The sequence below is a fragment of the Plecotus auritus genome, assembly GCF_963455305.1.
Source record: "Plecotus auritus genome assembly, chromosome: 1".
In the NCBI taxonomy this organism is placed as follows: domain Eukaryota; kingdom Metazoa; phylum Chordata; class Mammalia; order Chiroptera; family Vespertilionidae; genus Plecotus; species Plecotus auritus.
This window is the reverse complement of record NC_137770.1, coordinates 100,331,497-100,352,788: the sequence shown is the minus strand read 5'-3', so window position 1 is coordinate 100,352,788 and position 21,292 is coordinate 100,331,497. Positions and strand designations below refer to the sequence as shown.

The following is a 21,292-nucleotide window of genomic DNA, read 5'->3' as shown; positions in this document are numbered from 1 at the left end:
AAGTCTGCCCTCAGTACAAGGGTTTGTCTTGCTCCCGTCCAATCTCTTCCCCAGGGGCTGCCCACCCGCCGCAGTGGCGGCGAGGGAAGGAGGAGCGGGGAAGGTAGGGAACCGCGTGGTGGCGGGGCGCCAACCGTGGCATCGGCGTCCATTCCTTCCATGCCTGGCCTAGTGACTCACCTCCTCTTCCAACCCCGCCGGGGCCTTCGGGCCCGGGCTGGGACGGGGAACCAGAGGGTGGGTGGCGGTGGACGTGGCCCCTTTCCCAGGAGGGCTGAGGGCCAACCTCCCGTGGTCCCTCCCCACCCGTGCATGAATTCGTGCACCTGGCCTCAGTCTATATTATAAAAGGCCAGTGACCGTAACAACCAAACAACCGGTCACCAGGAGGTGCATTGATGGGTCTCGCGATGCGGCGGGTCTGGGGTCTCATGTGATTTCATGCGCTGGGCCTCTAGTGAATGATAAAATTGACTATAAGGTGATTATAGAAAAAATAATGTACTCTAAAGTAGGAAAGACACCATTTAACCTGTGTAACTTGATTGTAGTTAGGAGAGTACTATTAGGTTATCACAGACCTTTAGAACTGAATTAGACTCGAGATACAATTTTTGTGCCACTGTGTGTGTGTGTGTGTGTGTGTGTGTGTGTGTGTGTACACGTGTACATATATATATATTTTTTAATCCTCACCCAAGGATATCTTTTTTTATTGATTTTAGAGAGAGAGGAAAGGAGAGGGGGAGAGAAAGAGAAATATTAATATGAGAGAGAAGCATCGATTTTTTGCCTCTCACACACACCCCAACCACGGATGGAACCTGCAACCTGGGCATGTGCCCTGACCAGAATTGAACCAGAGACCTTTTGGTGCATAAGAAGGCACTCCAACCAACTGAGCCACACCAGCCAAGGCACTTTTGTATTTTTTTAAGAACAGCACATGCCACTATAAAAAAGAAAAGATTTCTGTCAAGGAACCTGAGGGCATGCGAGAGAAGCAATGGAATGAAGAGTTGTTAGAAGGCAGTGATTATAATGATGGAACATGGATCCAAAGTGGGGACTGAAGGAATGGGGTATGAGGGATATTAAAAATATTATAGACAAGTCGATGGATTGTCCTTCTTAATAAGTGGTTAGAGCGTTGGCCGGGCACACCCCAGGTTCATTTCCCGGGCAAGGCCACGTATGTTGGTTGCAGGTTTGACCCCAGCAGGAGGCAACCAATCTATGGGTCTCTCTCACATCGATGTTTCTCTCTCCTCTCCCTCCATCTCCCCATCTATCTCTCCTTTCCACGTTCTCTTAAAAAAAAAAGAAAGAAAGAAAAGAAACCTTTGGGTGAGGATTAACAAAAGAAAACAAAAAAGACGGAGGGGAAGTGGGAGGAATCCCAAGGGAATTTAATTTAGTAAATGACAGCAACCAGGAGGACTTCCTGATGAAAAAAATCTGATGTCATGTTGTGTGGTTTTGAAGAAAGGTTAATAGTTCCAGAGTGACAGTGATAAGCAAGAAGACATCAGGGCCCTTGAGTTGATTACCAAATATTTATTACACTAGAGACCCAGTGCACGACATTCGTGCATGGGTGTGGTCCCTAGGCTTGGCGGGCCGACGGAAGCGTGAACGTCTGGCGTGGAAGGGCAGGTCCCAGCTGACCTGAGCCCTGGGCAGCACCTGGGCCCCCAGGCCCCTGTGCACTCTCTTCCCAAGTCCCCATGCAGAGGTGCGGTGAGTGCAGCCAGACACCGCGGGCCAGGGCACAGCATGGGCCTCTAGGCCACACAGAAGCCTGGCAGGCAGCGCGCTCTCTCCCAACTGGCCTCGCAGACTGGCTCCTGCGCAAACCCACAGGGAGCTCGACCTGTGGCTGCGGCCCTGCTCACCCAGAAGAGGCCACATGGGTGCGGGGGGGCGGGGGGGGGGGCTCCTCACGGACACCTGGTACCTGAACGCAGGGGCTTTCCTGGCACGCGAGCCCTGGCGTCCCAGGGGAGGGTAGCAGGGGGAATGAGAGCGAGCTCAGTGGGCACCCCTCATTCTCACCACACCTCCATCCCACCACCCCTCCCCCCAGGTAGCCAGCGTGAGATCACAGTCCCCCACCACCCACCCCCAGTTCCCTGTCCCCAGCTCAACGATCAGGGCCTGCCGGCCGCTGGTCACCATCTGCGGGGCAATTGGGCCCCTGCTCGCACCCGCCTTGGCCTGGCGCTGCCTGTTCACCTGCTCCACCATCCAGCCGTGGTTCTGCTCTCATCGGGGCCAGCAGTGCCTCCACTGCCGCCCGCTGCCAACACTGCCCTCTCCCCTCAGTGGTGAGTGCACGTCATAGCAAGCGGTTGAACTTCCAGTCAAACACTTGGTGAAGGGGACAATGTGCATATTAGGCTTTTATTATATAGGATGACTGGTGTGTGCTGGACACTGTTCTATCATTTGCAATATGAGGTGTGTGCAGTTAAACAATTCCAACAATTCCACTCAAGGGGCAGCTTGATTTCTTTTTTTTTTTTTTTTTTAATATTTTATTGATATTTTACAGAGAGGAAGGGAGGGGGATAGAGAGTTAGAAACATCTATGAGAGAGAGACATCGATCAGCTGCCTCCTGCACACCCCCTACTGGGGATGTGCCTGCAACCAAGGTACATGCCCTTAACCGGAATCAAACCCGGGACCCTTCAGTCCGCAGGCCGACGCTCTATCCACTGAGCCAAACCAGTTTCGACGGGGCAGCTTGATTTCTAACAGCCACTGAGGGTATAGAGAAACTTGCTGGTAGTAGATTCTGTGTTCCACATAGCAGATCCCAGAGGTTTGTGAGTAGGAAGGCAGGAAAATGGGTCAACATAACATCAGGAAAACATGATTTTTGGTGGTGACTGAGATAACCTGGGATAGTGGCATCATGGATTAGTCTGACTGCTCTCATGAAAGAAAGTGAGTTCAAAGCCAAGAGTATGGAACCACAAGGTAACATTTTTCACTCGTGACTCCCAGTGGTGTGGGCCAAGGCCTCTTCTTGCGGGGTGCTCTCTACAGCAGCTGGGAACAGAGAAAGGCTCCCTTGCCAGGATGTGACCATCTCACCTGGAGCACAGGGAACCAATTGCCTTTTCTCTCTTGCTGCACCCTGTCATCCTAGAGTCTGCGGACTAAGCATTCAAAACTAATTGTTGTACAACCTCTGACTTTAAGCTTCAGACCCTTTCATTAAATTCTAGGCCTTAAATTTGTTGGCTCTTTCCCATCTGGTATGGGAGTGTACAGCAGTAGAAAGGATACTGATTTCCTGATCTAGAGCTCTCCATCCTAGCCCAGGCTCCTATGCTGACCTGTTTCACCGCAGGCCCCTGCCCTGTCTGGACTTCAGCTCCTGTCTTTCCAGTGAGGGAGTGAAATATCCTTAACGTTTTGCTTTAAATGCTTCTGATTTCTTAAAGGAATAATGCCTGAACAGGGAAAAAATGAGCAAAGAAAATAGACAAATCAAAAAAGAAGAAATCCACTGGCCAGTTAACATAAGCAAGAATTTACCTCAACTAGTAATCCTAGAAATGCAAATCAAAACAATGAGCTACCTGCCTTTTAAAATCATCCAGCAGGTTGGCAAAATATCTTAGGTGACCTATCAGATATTGGTGAGGGGCTAGGGAGAAATGGTGCTTGAGTACAATGCTAGTGAGAGTACAACCACTTCGAGAACAATTTGGCAGTATCAAGTAAATTTGGAAAACATGCATTCCCCAAAATCCAGGACTTTCACCTTTGATATGTATTTCCAAGAAACTCTCACACATGTACAAGGTGTAAGCATGATTATAGCATACTTTGTAGTGTGAAAATATTGGAAATAGCTCATATATTTTTTATTGGAAAATGAATTAATAAAATGTGATACATTCTTATCGTGGACTACTAAACAGCAATTGAAAGAAATAAGTATATGTTTTGATTTGGATCAGTCTTACATGCAATCTTTCTGTATCCTGAAGGAAAACAGGATACAGAGTAATACATATAGTATGAAATAATTTATATAGATATTTGTAAAACAACCAAATACTGTGTGTTAGTTATAAGTATCTATATATTTATTAAAAGTTTGAAAAATTGACTAGAATGGTATACCAAAATTATGATAGTGGTTGTAGTGGGGCCTGGAGGTAGTGATGTGGAGTTGGAATAAGATTTGGCATAAGTATTTTTTGTTTGTTTGTTTTAAGCTTTTAAAAAATTAATGTAAAGGTCAAAGAAAACCTGACAAAATGTTAGTGGTGGCTAATTCTCGGTGATGGAATATGAGTATTTTTTAAACATATATATTTTTTATTGATTTCATAGAGAAAGGGAGAGGGAAACGATAGAAACATCAGTGACGAAAGAAAATCATCGATCAGCTGCCTCCTGCATGCCCCCGCAATGGGGGTCAAGCCTGCAAACCCGTCATGTGCCCTGACTGGGAATCAAACTGGCCTCCTGGTTCATAGGTCGACACTGAGCCACACTGGCCGAGCGGGATATGAGCACTTTTTATGTAATTGTATGTACCTGTCTATATTTTTAAAAAATTGCTCAAACAATTAAAAACTGGAGAAATAGCCCGGCCAGTGTGGGTCAGTGGGTGAGCATCAACCTATGAACCAGGAAATCACAGCTCAATTCCCGGTCAGTGCACATGCCCAGGTTGCGGGCTTGATCCCTGGTGGGGGACGTGCAGGAGGCAGGCGATCAATGATTCTCATCATTGATGTTTCTAACTCTCCCTCTCCCTTCCTCTCTGAAATCAATAAAAAATATATATTTTTTAAAAATAATTTTTTAAAAAACTGGGGGAATATATACATCTAGGGCCTAAATATACAGTGGCCAGATTATTATGATCTCTGAACACATAATAATCTGGCCACTCAGTGTATATCCTATATAATAAAAGGCTAGTATGCAAATTGTCCCCTCAACCAGGAGTTCGACCAGCAGGCACGCCGGCCAACTGCTCATGTCCCCTCCCCCTGGCCAGGCTGGCTGGACCCCACCCATGCATGAATTCATGCACTGGGCCTCTTAATACACACACACACGCACACGCACACGCACACGCACGCACACACTGAGTGGCCAAATTATTATGCATTCAGAGATCATAATAATCTGGCCACTCAGTGTATGTTTAGTGTGTTTTTCAGTTACACCCTTGTGGGTTAAAGTTGGTATGCAGGAAGTTGTCTCATTAGCTGATGTAGTGTAGGGGGAAAGATCTAGCCTAGTGACTGGCCCAGTGTGATTACTAAGCAGATATTGGCCCCTTCTTCCTTAGCCCAGAGCCCTCCAAGAAGCACTTAGGAGATAAGACTAGTGATTATACCAGGAAAATTGGTTAAATTTATAGTCATTTTAATTGCGTTATGAATGTTGCATGTTTTAATTAACTATGCTTTCATTAGCAGTTCTTCTCAGGTAGGCTTATTTTCTCTCCTTTTTCTTCTTTTTCCCCTAGTGGGTGAAGATGAATTGTCTCTGCTGACCTCACTACTGGAAGAGAGTGAGTCAGCCTTGGATTGTCATTCAGAAGAGAGCCACCCTTCCACCCAGGATGATGGTAAACCTGATACATTTGATGAGCTCTTCGATGCTGACGGTGATGGTGAATCTTACACAGAGGAAGCTGATGATGGTGAAGTGGAAAAGACTGAAGACCAAAAAGAAAATTTGGCTACTCTCTTTGGAGATATGGAGGACTTATCAGATGAAGAAGTTCCTGCATTACAATCAACTAAAAACAGAGCCCTCCCTGCTCCTGCTCTCAATCAAGGGAAAACTAATCAAGAGTTACAAGGTGCCCAAACTACTTGCTTTCTCTAGACTAGAAGAAGACCACCAGTCTGACAGTTTTCATTAAGATAACTGTTGAGTCAAGAGTGAAGATAAATGACTTTGTAAAAAAAAATTGTCTGAGTTAGTATATCAAACATTTAAGGCCAGCATTTCAGCACACAAAGCGATAGCCAGCCAGCAACGTATATATGTATCAGGGACAGCAGCTATAGTTGGTCCTTCACAGGGTGACTCTAACACTTTTCATGCTTATTACGAAAAAATTACTTTGGAATTTATATGCAAATAGTGCCAGACACAAGACTATAAAAGCTATTGCACATTCTATTTGAGCAGGAGACCATTTCTGAACAGAAGCTTTGAGAAGTGTACTTTTCTTATCCCTGGCATCTTCTCTTATATTTTTAATTATAATAAAATTCCGTGGTTGGCAGTTTCTTCTGATACAGGACCAAGCATTTGTTGTATTAGTTATGATATTCTGTGATATTAATGTTTTGATTCCTAAAAACTTAACTCTAGATAGGTATCTATGATATCTGTCAGTAGTACAAATTCATAAGTAGCTTTGGTATTAGAGGCTTGATTACTGGAAATAAGTTTATTTCTCTAAAGGGACCCCTTCGAAGTGTAAAAGTTAATTGAGTTCTTAGTATGTGATTATATTGTGGGTCTCGAGGTTTGGGGGGAAGATGGGTGGACACCAAAAATAATTCCAGCACTTTTGTCATGTATAATATTTCTTCTGGTTTGCTTCTTAAGTCATTATTTTTCCCCCCTAGATGAATTAAGGAAGTTGCAAGAGCAAATGAAGTCCTTACAAGAACAGCTAAAAATGGCGACAATTAAACAGCCTACAAGTCCAGCCTGTCTGCATAAATCTGGTAATCAGACTGTAATTCTTGTAATAGTATGCATTTCTCATATTAAGAAATTATAACATTTCTGCATCCAATTCCTGGTAAAACTGCTCCTGAGCCCCTTTCTAAACTTTCATTACTAATTTCTTTTACTTTTAATCAAGTAGAGAAGTCTCCACACCCCCCTCTTAAGGAGAAGAAAGTTCGGAGAATTCAGGAGTCGACATGCTTTTCTGCAGAGCTTGATGTCCCTACTCTACCAAAAACCAAGCGAGTGGCTCGGACACCAAAAGTTTTACCTGCAGGTGAAGTACTCAAGGCCTCCTGGTTTCTCACTACTCTGATTCTGTTGAAATATATTTTGGCACTATTGTGTGTGTGTGTCTCTGTGTGTCTGCTTCATCTGCCCCCTGAGAAAAGTTTCTTGGGAATTGGAACCATATGCTCTATTATGTACTCTTTCTCCACATCTCAAAGTGCTTAGAAAATTTTTAGGTAGAGAGTAGGTATGTACTAAACACTTCATGGGTTGAATTTTTTTTTTAAAACTCTGTAGTCTTGTAGTTGATTTGAACTATAGTAAAAATTAACCACTGGATCTCATGCTAGCAATCTAGAGATTTAATCTTTTGACTTGTCAGATTGGTGCATAGGTTCTCTTATAAAGTAATCAGGTTTTATTTGAAGTTAGGTTGTATTAAATTAGAAGGTCCATTCTTGAGAAAAATTTTCTTTGCCAGTAGTCTGGAATAGTACTCAAATAAAAGCCTATTTCAGCACACACATATATACATACACACACAATAAAATGAAAGAGATTTATAAGCTCTCTGTTGATTTTGTTGTATTGCCTCAGTTTGCCCAAAGTGATTATTCTTTAGAAGACAAAATGGTCTCTAGATAACATAGCTAAGAGTAAGCAGTATTTTTTTGACCATGGGAGATTAAAAAGGCCCTTTTGAATAGCATTGATATATGGGACAATAGTAGAGAATAGTTGCAGCCTCTGAGTGTTCATATTTATTTGACAACAAATTTATACTTTATATATCTATTTATGAGTAGTGTCCATCCCTTTAGGACCTTTGGCATTACTAAGGTATTTCATTAGGTAGCTTTCAGAATTCAGTTTTGAGGGGTGGGACATGGACATGGTTTCTAGAGATTCTAAAGTTCAGGGTTGCCCTGGCCCTAGTTTGGAAGCAGTGATCCAAAGTCTCTCTGAGGGTAAACAAAAATCTGGTTGAAGAGAAAGTGATATTTTATTAAGGAAAATACTCAAACTTTCTGACCTTCAGGAGTACTGTCAAATACTTCTAAAACAGGAAAAGTAGCCTTGTCAGTAGAATACTTTGATCATCCCCAATTCTCCTTACCCCATGAACAAAATTGAATGGATTGAAATAAAATGAAACAAACAAGGAGAAAAGTGAACTTTGGGTTTTCTTCAGGTGGAATTTGATCTGTGCACAAATATCCACTAATTATAGAATTCTGAAGGAGAGCTCTTGCTCCCTCATAAAATCTACCACAGTGTTCCATATGTGGTGAATACTCAATAAATGTCTTTGCAGAAGAAAGGTGTTTTGGGTTTGTTTTTTTTAAAAATATATATATATATATACACACACTTTAATTTCAGAGAGTAAAGGAGAGGAAAAATAGAAACATCAATGATGAAAGATAATCATTGTTTGGCTGCCTCCTGCACAACCCCTACCAGGGATTGAGTCCGCAACCTGGGCATGTGTCCTAACCAGGAATCAAACTGTGATCTCCTGGTTCATAGGTCGATGCTTAACTACTGAGCCACACTGGCCAGGCGAGGAACAGTGTTTGGGGATTGGCACTATCTAATATAGCAGTCACTAGCCACGTGTCACTATTTAAATTTAAATTTTATTAAGTTAGACATTCATTTCCTTAGAAACAGTCGTCAATTATAAGTAATCAGCTGCCATATTAGACAGCACCAGTATCAAACATGTTCATCATTACAGAGATTTGAGGGTAGTACAGAAATGATCTTGTAGGCTTCCTTTGTTCTCTCAATATTTGGTTATTATATGGTGGATGAAAAAAAGAAAAACTGTTAAAAATGTTATAGTTATCAGTGTGGTTTTCTTTTCACTTAATTTTTATGTTAATTTTCTAGAGCCCAAAAGCTCACCTTCAAAGATGATATATGCACCCTCCCAACCACTCCGAATGACTCCTGGGAACAAACCTAGTTGGATGACTAGAGATCAGGGTGTGGAGGCCGCCAGGAGTTCTGGGGACGTGGCTCAGCCGGTCTCGGTAGAAGCCTTCTCTGGCCTGAGGCTCAGGTCAGTAACTGACAGCCCCTCACTTGATCACATGCCCCGCCAGATGCCTTGTCCTCCTGCCTGAGGGCTGAGCCTTTTAGAAATGGTGTATTTGTACAGCAGATCCACATAACACCAATAACTCTGGAACTTGACAAAACTTGGCATTGAGCACTGGTTGTGATTCAGTACATTTGCATATGAAGTATTTAAGGGAGACTTTTGCTTGGATGGATGGATAGATAGATAGGTAAATAGATGTGAAATTATATTTAATCAAACTGACAGAAAGAAGCAGTGATAGAGACTATTTTTAAATACATAAAGAAACATACAATTTAACCAGGATAATAGTATCTTGTAATTGATGTTAAGAAAATAGCTGTGCTCTTTTTATCCTAATAACTTTTAAGGTAAATTTATATTCTTTGCATCTGTTATGTGGAAAAACTAAGATATTCAATTAAAATAGGATTAAGTCCCAGGATTTATTACTAGAGGCCCAGTGCACGGATTCATGCACTGTTAGGGTCCCTTGGCCTGGCCTGTGCCCTCTCAGAATCCAGAACCCCTTGGGGGATGTCGGACTGCAGGTTTCAGCCCGATCCCCACAGGCCAGGCCGAGGCACCCCACTGGTGCACCAGGCCTCTAGTATGCATATAAGATCTATGGTTAATCTCTTCATGCCCTCCCCCCTCCCCTTTCCCTCTGAGATTCATCAGTCTGTTCCATGTTTCCATACCTGTGGGTTGAGCACCTGCCCCCTGGTGGTTAGTGCACGTCATAGCTAACGGTCAGACGGTCAGTTAGACTTTTAGATAGATAGATACGTGGATGGATGGATGTGGAAATGTTGGCTTAAAAAATATCTGGTTAGAAATGGTAGAACCAGTGCAATTCCTGCAAAACATGAAATTTAAAAATCTTATTTACTTATATCAAATTCATGATCCTATATAATAAAACCCTCATATGTAAATTGACTGAACGGCAGAACAGTCGGTCTCTATGACGCGCACTGACCACCAAGGGGTAGATGCTCAATGCAGGAGCAGCCCCCTGGTGGTCAGTGTGCTCCTACAGGGGGAGCGCTGCTCAGCCAGGAGCCAGCCTCATGCTGGCAAATGCAGCAATGGTGGCAGGAGCCTCTCCCGCCTCTGCGGCAGCACTAAGGACCCCTTGGGGATGGCCGCCTGCGGGGAATGGGCCGAAGCGGGCAGGCAGACATCCCCCAAGGGGTCCTGGACTACAAGAGGGCACAAGCTGGGCTGAGGTACACCCCCCCTCCCCAGTGCACAAATGTTGTGCACTGGGCCTCTAGGACTATCTAATAATAGAGTAATATGCAAATTGACTGTACCTCTGCTACAACCACAAGCCATGCCCACAAGCCAATCAGGAGCAAATATGCAAATAAACCCAACCAAGATTGCTGCGGCCACAGAGAGCAGAAGGGAGGCTTGGGTTTCCCCGGCAATGGAGGAAGCCAAGCTTTCCGCCTGCCCTTGCCGGCCTTAGCTGGGGGCAGAGCCGGGCGATCGGAGCGAGCTGGGGGTCCCTGCCCAGGGCCCGAGCCTCGGCCAGAAGCTTGCAACCTTGGCAGGGGGCGGAGCCGGGCGATCGGAGGGAACTGGGGGTCCCCCGCCCAGGGCCTGAGCCTCAGCCAGAGGCTTGTGGCCTTGGCCGTAGCTGGGCGATCAGAGGGAGCTGGGGGTCCCCTGCCCAGGGCCAGAGGTTTTAGGCCTTGGCAGGGACAGAGCCGGCGATTGGAGGGAACTGGAGGGCCCCTGCCCAGTCCCCGAGGCTTTAGGCCTTGTCAGGGGTGGAGCCGGAGATCGGAGGGATAGGTGTGAACTACAAAGGAAACACCTTTTCTGACTGCTCATTAGCTAAGCTCCCTGTATGCCACTGGTAATAATCTTAGTAACTTGGGTATAAGAATCCAAGAAGGTGATCTAGGGCTTTTCCACCACACTCCTAGAGAAAAAAACGAAGGTCAGCTGCTGGAGGGCTAAGAAATGTCATATCCTGCCCTAGGCTGTTTGGCTTAGTGGATAATGCCTAGGCCTGCCAACCGCAGGGTCCGGGTTAGATTCTGATCAAGGGCATGTACCTAGGTTGCAGGCTCCTCCCTGTCTGGGGCCCAGGTCAGGGCTCATGCAGGAGGCAACCAATCAAAGTGTTCCTCTCTGGATGTTTCTCTCTGTCTTTCCCTTTCTCTTCCACATTTTCTAAAAATCAATGGAAACATATCCTCAGGTGAGGATAAAAAAAAAGAAAGAAAGAAATGTCATATCCTATGAAAGACACATCTTGAAAATGCCTAAAGAAAGTTGTCATTTTTTCATGGTGAAGGGATCGGAGTCCGTGTTGATGAAAACACCTTGGTGGCTGCGGTGACTGGCAGTGGCTGCAGCAGCGGGGTGATGGGGCTGGTGCCTTTCCCTGATAAGCCCGGTCGCCTCCCACAAAGGGAGGCCAGACTGCGGCTTAGGCCCGCTCCCCATGGGGAACGGTCCTAAGCCATCAGTAGGACATCCCCTGAGGGCTCCCAGTATGTGAGAGGGGTCAGGCTGGGCTGAGGGGACCACCCCCCCCCCCCCCAGTGCACGAATTTCGTGCACCGGGCCCCTAGTATTATATAAAAGTCAAAAGGCATTTTTTTTTAAAAAAAATATATTTTATTGATTTCTTACAGAGAGGAAGGGAGAAGGATAGAGAGTTAGAAACATCGATGAGAGAGAAACATCGATCAGCTGCCTCCTGCACACCCCCTACTGCGGATGTGCCTGCAACCAAGGTACATGCCCTTGACCGGAATCGAACCTGGGACCCTTCAGTCCACAGGCTGACGCTCTATCCACTGAGCCAAACCAGTTAGGGCCAAAAGGCATTTTTAAGGGATAGTATAAATTATAATTGATATGAACTTAAAGAATTTATCTTTTTTATTTCTATATAAGCCCCAATTCTGTATCCAAGGAAACATAAACCTAGCTTTAAAAATTGTCATTTTTATTTATCTGCCATAAAAATATCCACCTAATCCATACTATGTAACCAAACCTCCCTGAAAGCAGGTTCTTTAGAGATTTCTGCCTATAACACTTCTTTTAACCAACCTGCTATAGTGCCACATAATCTCTTATTAGACTAACTGTCTGACTGCCGGTTCTGGCCCGATCTCCACAGGCCAGGCTGAAGGACCCCACCAGTGCACCAGGCCTCTAGTATGCATATACGATCTTTGGTTAATATCTTCCTGCCCTCCCCCCGCCCCCTTCCCTCTGATATTCATCAGTATGTTCCATGTTTCCATGCCTGTGCATTGAGCGTCTGCCCCTGGTGGTCAGTGAGCGTCATAGCTACTGGTCGGAAAGTCAAACAGTCGCGTAGGCTTTTATATATATAGACTAGGGGCCCAGTGCACAAATTCGTGCACCTTAAAAGGAACTGTGGGCCGTGAGGCTGCTGTGGGCACAGGGGCGAGTCTTGGCCCATTCTCTGGGCCCCCGCCCAGCCCCTTCCACTGTGGCCCCGGGTTCCCTATCTGCCGGCAGCCCCACTCCCGCCGCCGCCACTCCCATGTGCTGACGGCTGCGGCCCCGCTCGCAACCGCTGACAGCGTGGAGCGATTGGGGCTGACGCCAGCAGCAGGTGCAAGTGGGGCCAGCGTTGGCAGTAGGTGCGAGTGGTGGCTCCAGAGCCAGCAGTGGGTGCGAGCACCAGGCAGGACTGTGGCATGAGGGAGCAAAGAATTTTTAGTAACCACCAGAGGCTCACCCCGATGACAGCAACTGGCACCTTGGTCTAGTGCCCCCGCTCACCTGCTCCACCATCCCATAGCAGCCAACGCCTGCAATGTGCCGCACGTGCCCCCTGGTGGTCAGCGCACATCATAGCGACCCTTTGTTTGGTTGTTCTGTCATTCGGTCTATTTGCATATTAGGGTTTTATATATATAGATAGATATAGATATAGATATAGATATAGATAGATGGTCTACTAATTGCTGATTTCTTGATGCAGACGGCCTCGAGTGTCCTCCACAGAAATGAACAAGAAAATGACAGGTCGAAAACTGATCAGACTGTCTCAGCTCAAGGAAAAGATGGCAAGTGAAAAGCTAGAAGAAGTAGATTGGGTAACATTTGGGGTTATACTGAAGAAAGTCACTCCGCAGAGCTGTAACAGTGTGAGCCATTTTCTTTTTTATTATCATTATTATTTATTATTATTAACAGTTTTACAGATGTCCCCCATTTTCCCCCTTTTTGCTCCCCTCCACCCTGCCTGCACTGCACTATTGTCTGTATCCTGAGTTTTGCATATATGCATATATGTTTTTTGGGTTAATCTTTTTCCATCTCCCTGATCTCCCTCCCCTCAGATCTGTCATTCCATGCATTCATACCTCTGGACCTATTCTGTTTATCAGTTTGTTTTGTTCATTAGATTCCACATAAGTGAGATCATGTGGTATTTGTCTTTCTCTGACTGGCTTATTTCACTTAGCATAACACTCTCCAGGTCCAACCATGCTGTTGCATAGGGTAAGAGACCCTTCTTATTTTTACAGCCACATAGTATTCCATTGTGTAAAGGTGTCATGGCTATTTTATCTACTCATCTTTTGATGGGCACTTGGGCTATTTCCAGATTGTAGGTATTGTAAATAACACTGCTGTGAACATAGGGGTGCATATATCTTTCTATCTGGTGTTTTGGGATTCTTAGGATATATTCCCAGAAGTGGGATCACTGGGTCAAATGGCAGTTCCATTTTTAATATTTTTAGAATACTCCACACTGTTTTCCAAGTGCCTGCACCAGTCTGCATTCCCACCAGCAGTGCATAAGGGTTCCCTTTTCTCTACATTCTTTTCAGCACTTGTTTGTTGATTTCCTGATGGTAGCAATTCTGGCAGATGTGAGGTGATATCTCATTGTAGTTTTAATTTAATTAATCAGTGATAAGTTACCAAATATATATCAGTGTGGTATGCACATGAGTGTGTGTGTTTGAATATTCCAGTGAGAGAGATTAGAAAGGCAGTGCTGCTATCCCATTGACTACTTAGACCTGAGAATTAGAGACTCTAGTAACAAGTTTGCTACTGCCTTACCTTAACTTTACCTTCATCTCTAAAATGAAGGGTAGTACTAATACCTAGAGAAAGGATTATAATTAACAGAAATTCTGATGATTATATATTCAGGGTGGATTATAATTATATATTTTTCCACAATAGAACACTTGAACGGTAAATGGAGACAGTCTACCTCATTATTCAAAGATAATTAAAATTAAGAATAAATGTTTGTTCCAGGGGAAAACATTTAGCATCTGGCGACTAAATGATCTTCGTGACCTGACACAATATGTGTCATTGTTCTTGTTTGGAGAAGTTCACAGAGAACTCTGGAAGACTGAACAGGGTACTGTCATAGGGCTACTCAATGCTAACCCCATGAAGCCCAAGGATGGTTCAGATGAGGTAAGAATCTGTTTCTGTGATTATTGAGGGAAATGCCTTTGCAGCTTAGTCAAATTCTGTCAACAAGATTATCTACTTTCAGATAATAGATCATGCTTTTAAAGTATTACCTCCGTGAATCTGTTTTTTTTTTTTGCTTGCTTGTTCATTCTTCACCCACCAGTATTCTGAATTTTCCACCTGCTCTAAATTGTTTTGTATCAGCTTCTTTCATTATATCCTTTTGAATTAGTTCCAAAGTTCCTGGAGTTTTTTGAACTCTTAACTCAGGTCTCCTTAACTCTCCTTCATAAATTTCCATGGTATATCAAGATGGCAAGGTCTTACAGTTTGACAGTTGAGAGGACTTTGCTCCACTGATTAGTACAACCATAGTTGCAACTTAGAATCATAGTTAATTTTTATCTTCTTAAGCATCATTAGAGTTTTGGTACTACCCACTGATTCTCTAGTAAATTGTAAATCTTAATATGGTGTGAATGGGGGCATACCATTTCTTCATCTGACCCAGCACAAAGCTACACTTTAAACTTTGTTGTAGACAGATTATTATTATTATCAGGAGTAGTGAGAGACAAAGTTTTTTCAGTCCTTATTTTTACCAGAGAATAGCAACAAATCTTCACCTATTGGTTCCAATGTGTTTGGCTACAAGTAACAGGAAAACTTCACTATAGTTTCTTTTTACAGTAAACAGTGGGGTTTGTTTTTCTCACATAATTTAAAAAAATACCTAGACATAGGCACTGTAGTGATATCAGGACCAAAGTTTGCCAGTCTCTCAGCCTTTTCCTCTTGGTCACAAGATGGCTTTGAAGCTCTTGTCATCACCTCTCCATTCAAGGCAGGAACTGAGCCAACCTCCTCTATAGGCTTTTATCGGTAAAGCAAAAGCTTCCCCAATACCTTCTGTACCAATCCCAGCTTTGGTCTCATTGATTGGAAAGAATATAGTCACATGACCATTGCTATATGTAAGTAGTGCTAGGAAAACTGGGCATAGGATTCATTACCTTATGCTCAGCCTTTGCCAACCAAAATAAAATCAAGATTTTGATAGCAAAGACACAGGAGAGGATGGATATTGGTAGAGAGCTAAATGTCTTCTACACCTCCCATTTCTAAAACTATTTTATAGGGCACTGACTTCAAATTCCTTGAGAATGACTTCTTAACTCACACCAACCATTCTTTTATCCATTCTAGCTGATAAAAGATCATATTTTCATCTGCTTTTAACTCCCATTCCACTTCTTTTCTACAGGTGTGCTTATCTATTGATCATCCTCAAAAGATCTTAATTATGGGTGAAGCTCTTGACCTGGGAACCTGTAAAGCAAAGAAGAAGAATGGAGAACCATGTACACAGACTGTTAATTTGGTTGGTTTCAGCCTTGTTAGGATGCTTTCTGCTAAAGAAAGGAATTCATAGGAATAAATTATAGGTACTTTAGTGGTAACAACCACTCTGGAACTGAGTTTCCTGCATAACAGGAAGCATGAAAGTGAGAAAATTGAACGTGTGGTTAATAATTGCCAATTTGAAAAGCTGAGAGTAGGGGAAGGATTTCACCTCTTAGGAAAGTGATATTTTATTGCCAGCTGACTAGGAGGTATAAGAAACAGAATTTTAGTTCACCCTCAATTCTAAACTTACACCATTCTTTTATCCATTCTTTGTAGGGCCAAAGATCAAACACTATGATGTAATACACTGCACACCTTAGTTTAGTCTATGCTTACTATACCTTCTCTTAGAATTTGAAAAAAAATAGCTTCATTGAGATATAATTCACCTACCATACAATTCACTTTTTTAAAGTGTACAATTTAATAATTTTTAATATATTCAGAGTTGTGCAACCTTCATCACTATGTAATTTCAGAACATTTTCAATTACCCCCGCCCCCCCAAAAAAACACCCATACCCATTAGCAGCCACTCCCCATTCTTCTCTTCATCCAGCCCCTGGTAAGCTCTAATCTACCCTCTATCTCTTTGAATTTGCCTGTTCTGGACATTTCAGTGCAGCGATTTTCAACCTTTTTCGTCTCATGGCACACATAAACTAATTACTAAAATTCTGCAGCACACCAAAAAATATATTTTTTCTCAGTCTTAAAAAAAAGAAAGGTATAATTTTGATTAATCCACACCTGAGGGTTATAATTATGTTGGCTGTTGTCTTTTTCTCTCTCTTTTTTTAATTTATTGGGGTGACATTGGTTAATATAGGTTTAAATGTACAATTCTGTAGTATATCATCTGTATATTGCACTGTGTGTTCACCACCCCAAGTCAAGTTTCCTTCCACCACCATTTATTCCACCTATACCCTCTTCTACCTTTCCCAAACCCCCATTGCCTCTGGTAATCACCACACTATTCTCCATGTCCATGAGGTTTTTTTTTTCTTTTTTCTTTTCTTTTTTGCTCAGTCCCTCCACCACCAACTCCAGCCTCCCAAACCCCTACCCTGCCCTTCCTCCAACAGCTGTCAGCCTGCTTTCCATATATTTCTTAGTTCATCCTGTTAGATTCCACATATGAGTGAAATCATATGGTACATGTCTTTCTCTGCTGGCTTATTTCACTTAGCATAATGCTCTCCAGGTCCATCCATGCTGTTGCAAGCCATTTTTTTTTTTTTTTTTTTTTTTTTATTTTATTGATTTTTTACAGAGAGGAAGGGAGAGGGACAGAGAGTCAGAAACATCGATGAGAGAGAAACATCAATCAGCTGCCTTCTGCACACCCCCCACCGGGGATGTGCCGCAACCAAGGTACATGCCCTTGACCGGAATCGAACCCTGGACCTTTCAGTCCACAGACCGACGCTCTATCCACTGAGCCAAACCGGTTAGGGCTGCAAGCCATTTTTTAATTTGACAGTCTAAGGCAGTGGTCGGCAAACTCATTAGTCAACAGAGCCAAATATCAACAGTACAACGATTGAAATTTCTTTTGAGAGCCAAATTTTTTAAACTTAAACTTCTTCTAACGCCACTTCTTCAAAATAGACTCGCCCAGGCCGTGGTATTTTGTGGAAGAGCCACACTCAAGGGGCCGAAGAGCCGCATGTGGCTCGCGAGCTGCAGTTTGCCGACCACGGGTCTAAAGGAAAAGATTTCAGTGCCCTTGACTATTTAGTCAGGTATTGTATATTTTAAAATTCTGTGGCACACTTGTTGACTGATATAGTGGAATTGGGCATGTGGCCTTTTGTGTCTGACTTCATTCACTTGGCATAATATTTTCAAGATTCATTCATGGTGTACAATTCATTAGCCCTTCATTCCTTTTTATGGTTGAATAATCCATTATATGGACATACCATGTGTATTCATCAGTAAGTAGACATTTGGGTTGCTTCTACCTTTTGGTTATTATACATAATGCTGCCATAAACAGTCATGTACAGGTTTTGTTGTATCGATGTATGTTTCAGTTCCCTTGGGTATATACCAGGAATGGAATTTCTAGGTTGTATGGTGACTCTCTGTTTAGGATTTTAAAGAATTGCCAGAGTGGTTTCCAGAGTGGCTTTTACTCACCAGCAGTATGTGAGGGTTGCAGTTTCTCCACATCCAGTCAACACTTGCTTGCTACTATCTGTCTTTGATTACAGTCATCCTAGTGGATATGTAGTGGTATGTCGTAGAGCTCTTTGAAAGGATTAAATTACAGGTTTTGGTTTTATCTCCTTTTTTTTCCTCATTCCTGCTTCACAGGTGAACTAGTGAGCATTGTCACCATATCAGGACTCACCCAGTAGAATAATAGTATGCTGTTTCTCTTTTGTTCCTTTCACTGAAGGAACATTTGTCCAAGAGTCAACCATAAAAATAGAAAAATCTCACTAGAAGCTGATTTTGTCTTATTTTTAAAATTAATTTTTATAGAGGTAAAATTCACATAACATACAATTAACCATTTTAAATGTACACTTCAGTGTTATTTAGTATATTCACTGTTGTGTAACCACCAGCTCTCTTAGTTTCAAAACTTTTTCATCACCACATAAAAACATTTTTCGTCCCCCTTACCTCCATCTCCTGGTGACCTCTAACCTGCTTCTTGTTTCTGGATTTGCCTGCTCCGGATATGTGACATATGAGGAGGCATACAATATGTTATGTGACCTTTTGTGTCTGACTTCTTTCACTTGGTGTTATTTTGATTGTAGAAAGAGTGCAAAGGGAGTGAACCATATCACTTTTTTACCTAACTAGTGCTTTAATTAGAATTTAAGGGAACTTCTTTCCCCTGGTCACTGCATGACTACACTTTGCAAATGGCCTTTGAGGTCAGTAGGGAGGGCTCTGCACACAGAATGGTGTCTCACAAAGCTGGGAGAAAGGGACCCTGTGGGTGTATATTTTCTGGCCTGTTACCCTAATCCTGAGGCAGCCTCTCTTCCTTTTTGCAGAAGGACTGCGAATACTGTCAGTATCACATCCAGGCCCAGTATAAGAAGCTCAGTGCCAAACGAGCTGACTTGCAGTCCACCTTCTCCGGAGGACGAATTCCAAAGAAGTTTGCAAGCAAAGGCATCAGTCTGAGAGAACGGCTGTGTCAAGATGGTTTTTACTATGGAGGGGTTTCTTCAGCATCATATGCAGCCTCAGTGTAAGACATTCTTGAGCTGCTTTTGAGACCAGGATCTTGCTTATCTGATAAGAATAAACCTAGTAATTGTACATTTCTGTAATAGTCCTAGAAGACTTGTGCAGGTTTTATCTTTAATAATTCACTGCCTAGAACCAGGTAGATGAAGGCCTCTGTTATTCCCAGGTAGAGAGAAAAGCCACAGAACAGGGAGAAATTGAGCCATGTCACAATGGTCTTTAACAAAAAGCCCATGCTTCCTGTTTGGGTTCTAATGTGAATAGTGGAACTTTGTCAGGGGCTGATTATTTGATAGTTAAAAGACTGTTAATCATTGTATTGACATCCTTTAAATCATTTCCCTTATTATGAATGATTAGAGTAAGGTTGCAAACCTCTTGAAATCCATATTTAATTCAGTGAATGAATATGCAGCTTCACAAAGGGGCATGGAAGGCGGGCGTTTGTGGCCTCTTTTCTGGGGATCAGCCTCTCCAGAGTCCTTGAAATAGGTGATCGATGACCGTGTCCCTTATTGTGAAAAGCACATCTGGGTACGTGATGTCTGGGGACTTGGCACAAGGGAGCTATAGTTGATCCAAGAACAAAGCATAGATTTTGTCCCATGTCCAACAGAAATTAGGCAAGAGGACTCTCACTTTCTGCCTATTTTGTAATATCAAACTCATTTTTAAATTAGAAATAATTTCTGTGATTTTCCAAACTGCAAAAAGCAATAAACATTATTTTAAAATACATATGTATGTATATGTTAGCTCCTTGTTATAGCTGCTTCTAGGTGGTTTTTCTTTTTCCATATGTATAAATTTTTAGTAATTTAAAATGAAATCATACTGTATCTATAGTTTATAACTTTTTAACAAAATTAATGTTTTTATCAAATATTTACTTGTGGCATTATTTTTTAGTGGCTACATAGTATTCTTTTACATGACTGCAATAATTTAAACAATTTCCTATGGTTAAACCTTAATGGTTGTTTCTGATTTTTAATGTTATAAAGCTTTTGTTAATATCCTGTTTTTTGCATAGTCGTTAATTATTTTAAGATAAATTCCTAGATTTCTTGATTAAAGTGTTGGCATATTTTTTATTTCTTTTGTCAAATTTTCCTTCCAGATGGCCTCGCAAATTTTCAGGTTGCTGTTTTTCACATCTGTGACATAATGCTTTCACCAGTTATGCTGTAGGGTCATGATATTAAGAGTCTAGTTATATGCTGTTTTGAGAAACTTTGACAGTTTGTAATATGCATACTTCTGTGCCGTCTTCACTTTATCAGAACACTGAAGTTGAGTGATTTTCCTTGGGGGGTGACTTGTCATTACAGTGCAGCAGCTGGTGCTCCTAAAAAGAAGATTCAAACCACTCTGTCTAATCTGGTTGTGAAGGGCACAGATTTGATCATTCAGGAAACTCAACAAAAACTAGGTAACTGTTTCTCAAAACTACATTTCTTTCTGTTGCTTAAATGTGTAGTCTTTAGGATTAAAAGCGGTCACATTTTGTACTCTAAATTAGGAGTATCCATTCCTCACTATCTTAGTAATATGGCCTAAGCTGAAGGAATCAAGTTTAGTTGGCAGCATCTTAAGAGAAAACAGCATATTCATCTTGGCTGTGTCTTAGCTTAGTATGCTTTTTAAAATTTCTTGATGTATCTGGGTCTAACTCTTAATGTCTAGTATTAGAATCATTAGTATCATGTTCCTGGTCAAACCCATCTGTTATCTTTCATTAAAACAGGTCTAGATCAGAAAATGCTGCCTTCTCCCTGTACTTGGGGCTTTATTCATATAACAGCAGTCAGGGCCTAATGTGGACCCTTATCCATAGTGCATATTCCAGAAATAGTGTATGATGTGACCCCACAGATATGAGTATTCTAATCATTACTCAAAATAAGTTATATTTGCCATCCCCTTGTCCTACTAGCCTGATTAGAGGTTAAGGATCCTTTTTTCTCTTGGCATTCCATCTATTTCATTTACAAATGACTAAGTTATGAAGGCAGAGTTTAAAAGTAATGTCAGCCTTGGGTGGTTTGGCTCAGTGGATAGAGCATCAGCCTGGGGACTGAAAGGTCCCGGGTTCGATTCTGGTCAAGGGCACATGCCTGGATTGCAGGCTCAATCCCCAGTAGGAGCATGC

At 42.6% G+C, this 21,292-nt stretch overlaps 1 protein-coding gene across 1 annotated transcript in view; it reads left to right on the top strand.

Moving 5' to 3' along the window:
• The window catches only part of MCM10 (minichromosome maintenance 10 replication initiation factor), a 39,510-nt gene that overhangs the window by 4,138 nt on the left and 14,080 nt on the right, over window positions 1-21,292 (top strand). The window contains exons 3-11 of the mRNA XM_080660832.1: window positions 5,509-5,847; window positions 6,629-6,730; window positions 6,874-7,011; window positions 8,862-9,033; window positions 13,043-13,208; window positions 14,344-14,511; window positions 15,776-15,892; window positions 18,942-19,141; window positions 20,472-20,572. Of these exons, the coding sequence (XP_080516958.1) occupies window positions 5,509-5,847; window positions 6,629-6,730; window positions 6,874-7,011; window positions 8,862-9,033; window positions 13,043-13,208; window positions 14,344-14,511; window positions 15,776-15,892; window positions 18,942-19,141; window positions 20,472-20,572 (1,503 nt within the window). The remainder of the gene's footprint in view (window positions 1-5,508; window positions 5,848-6,628; window positions 6,731-6,873; window positions 7,012-8,861; window positions 9,034-13,042; window positions 13,209-14,343; window positions 14,512-15,775; window positions 15,893-18,941; window positions 19,142-20,471; window positions 20,573-21,292) is intronic.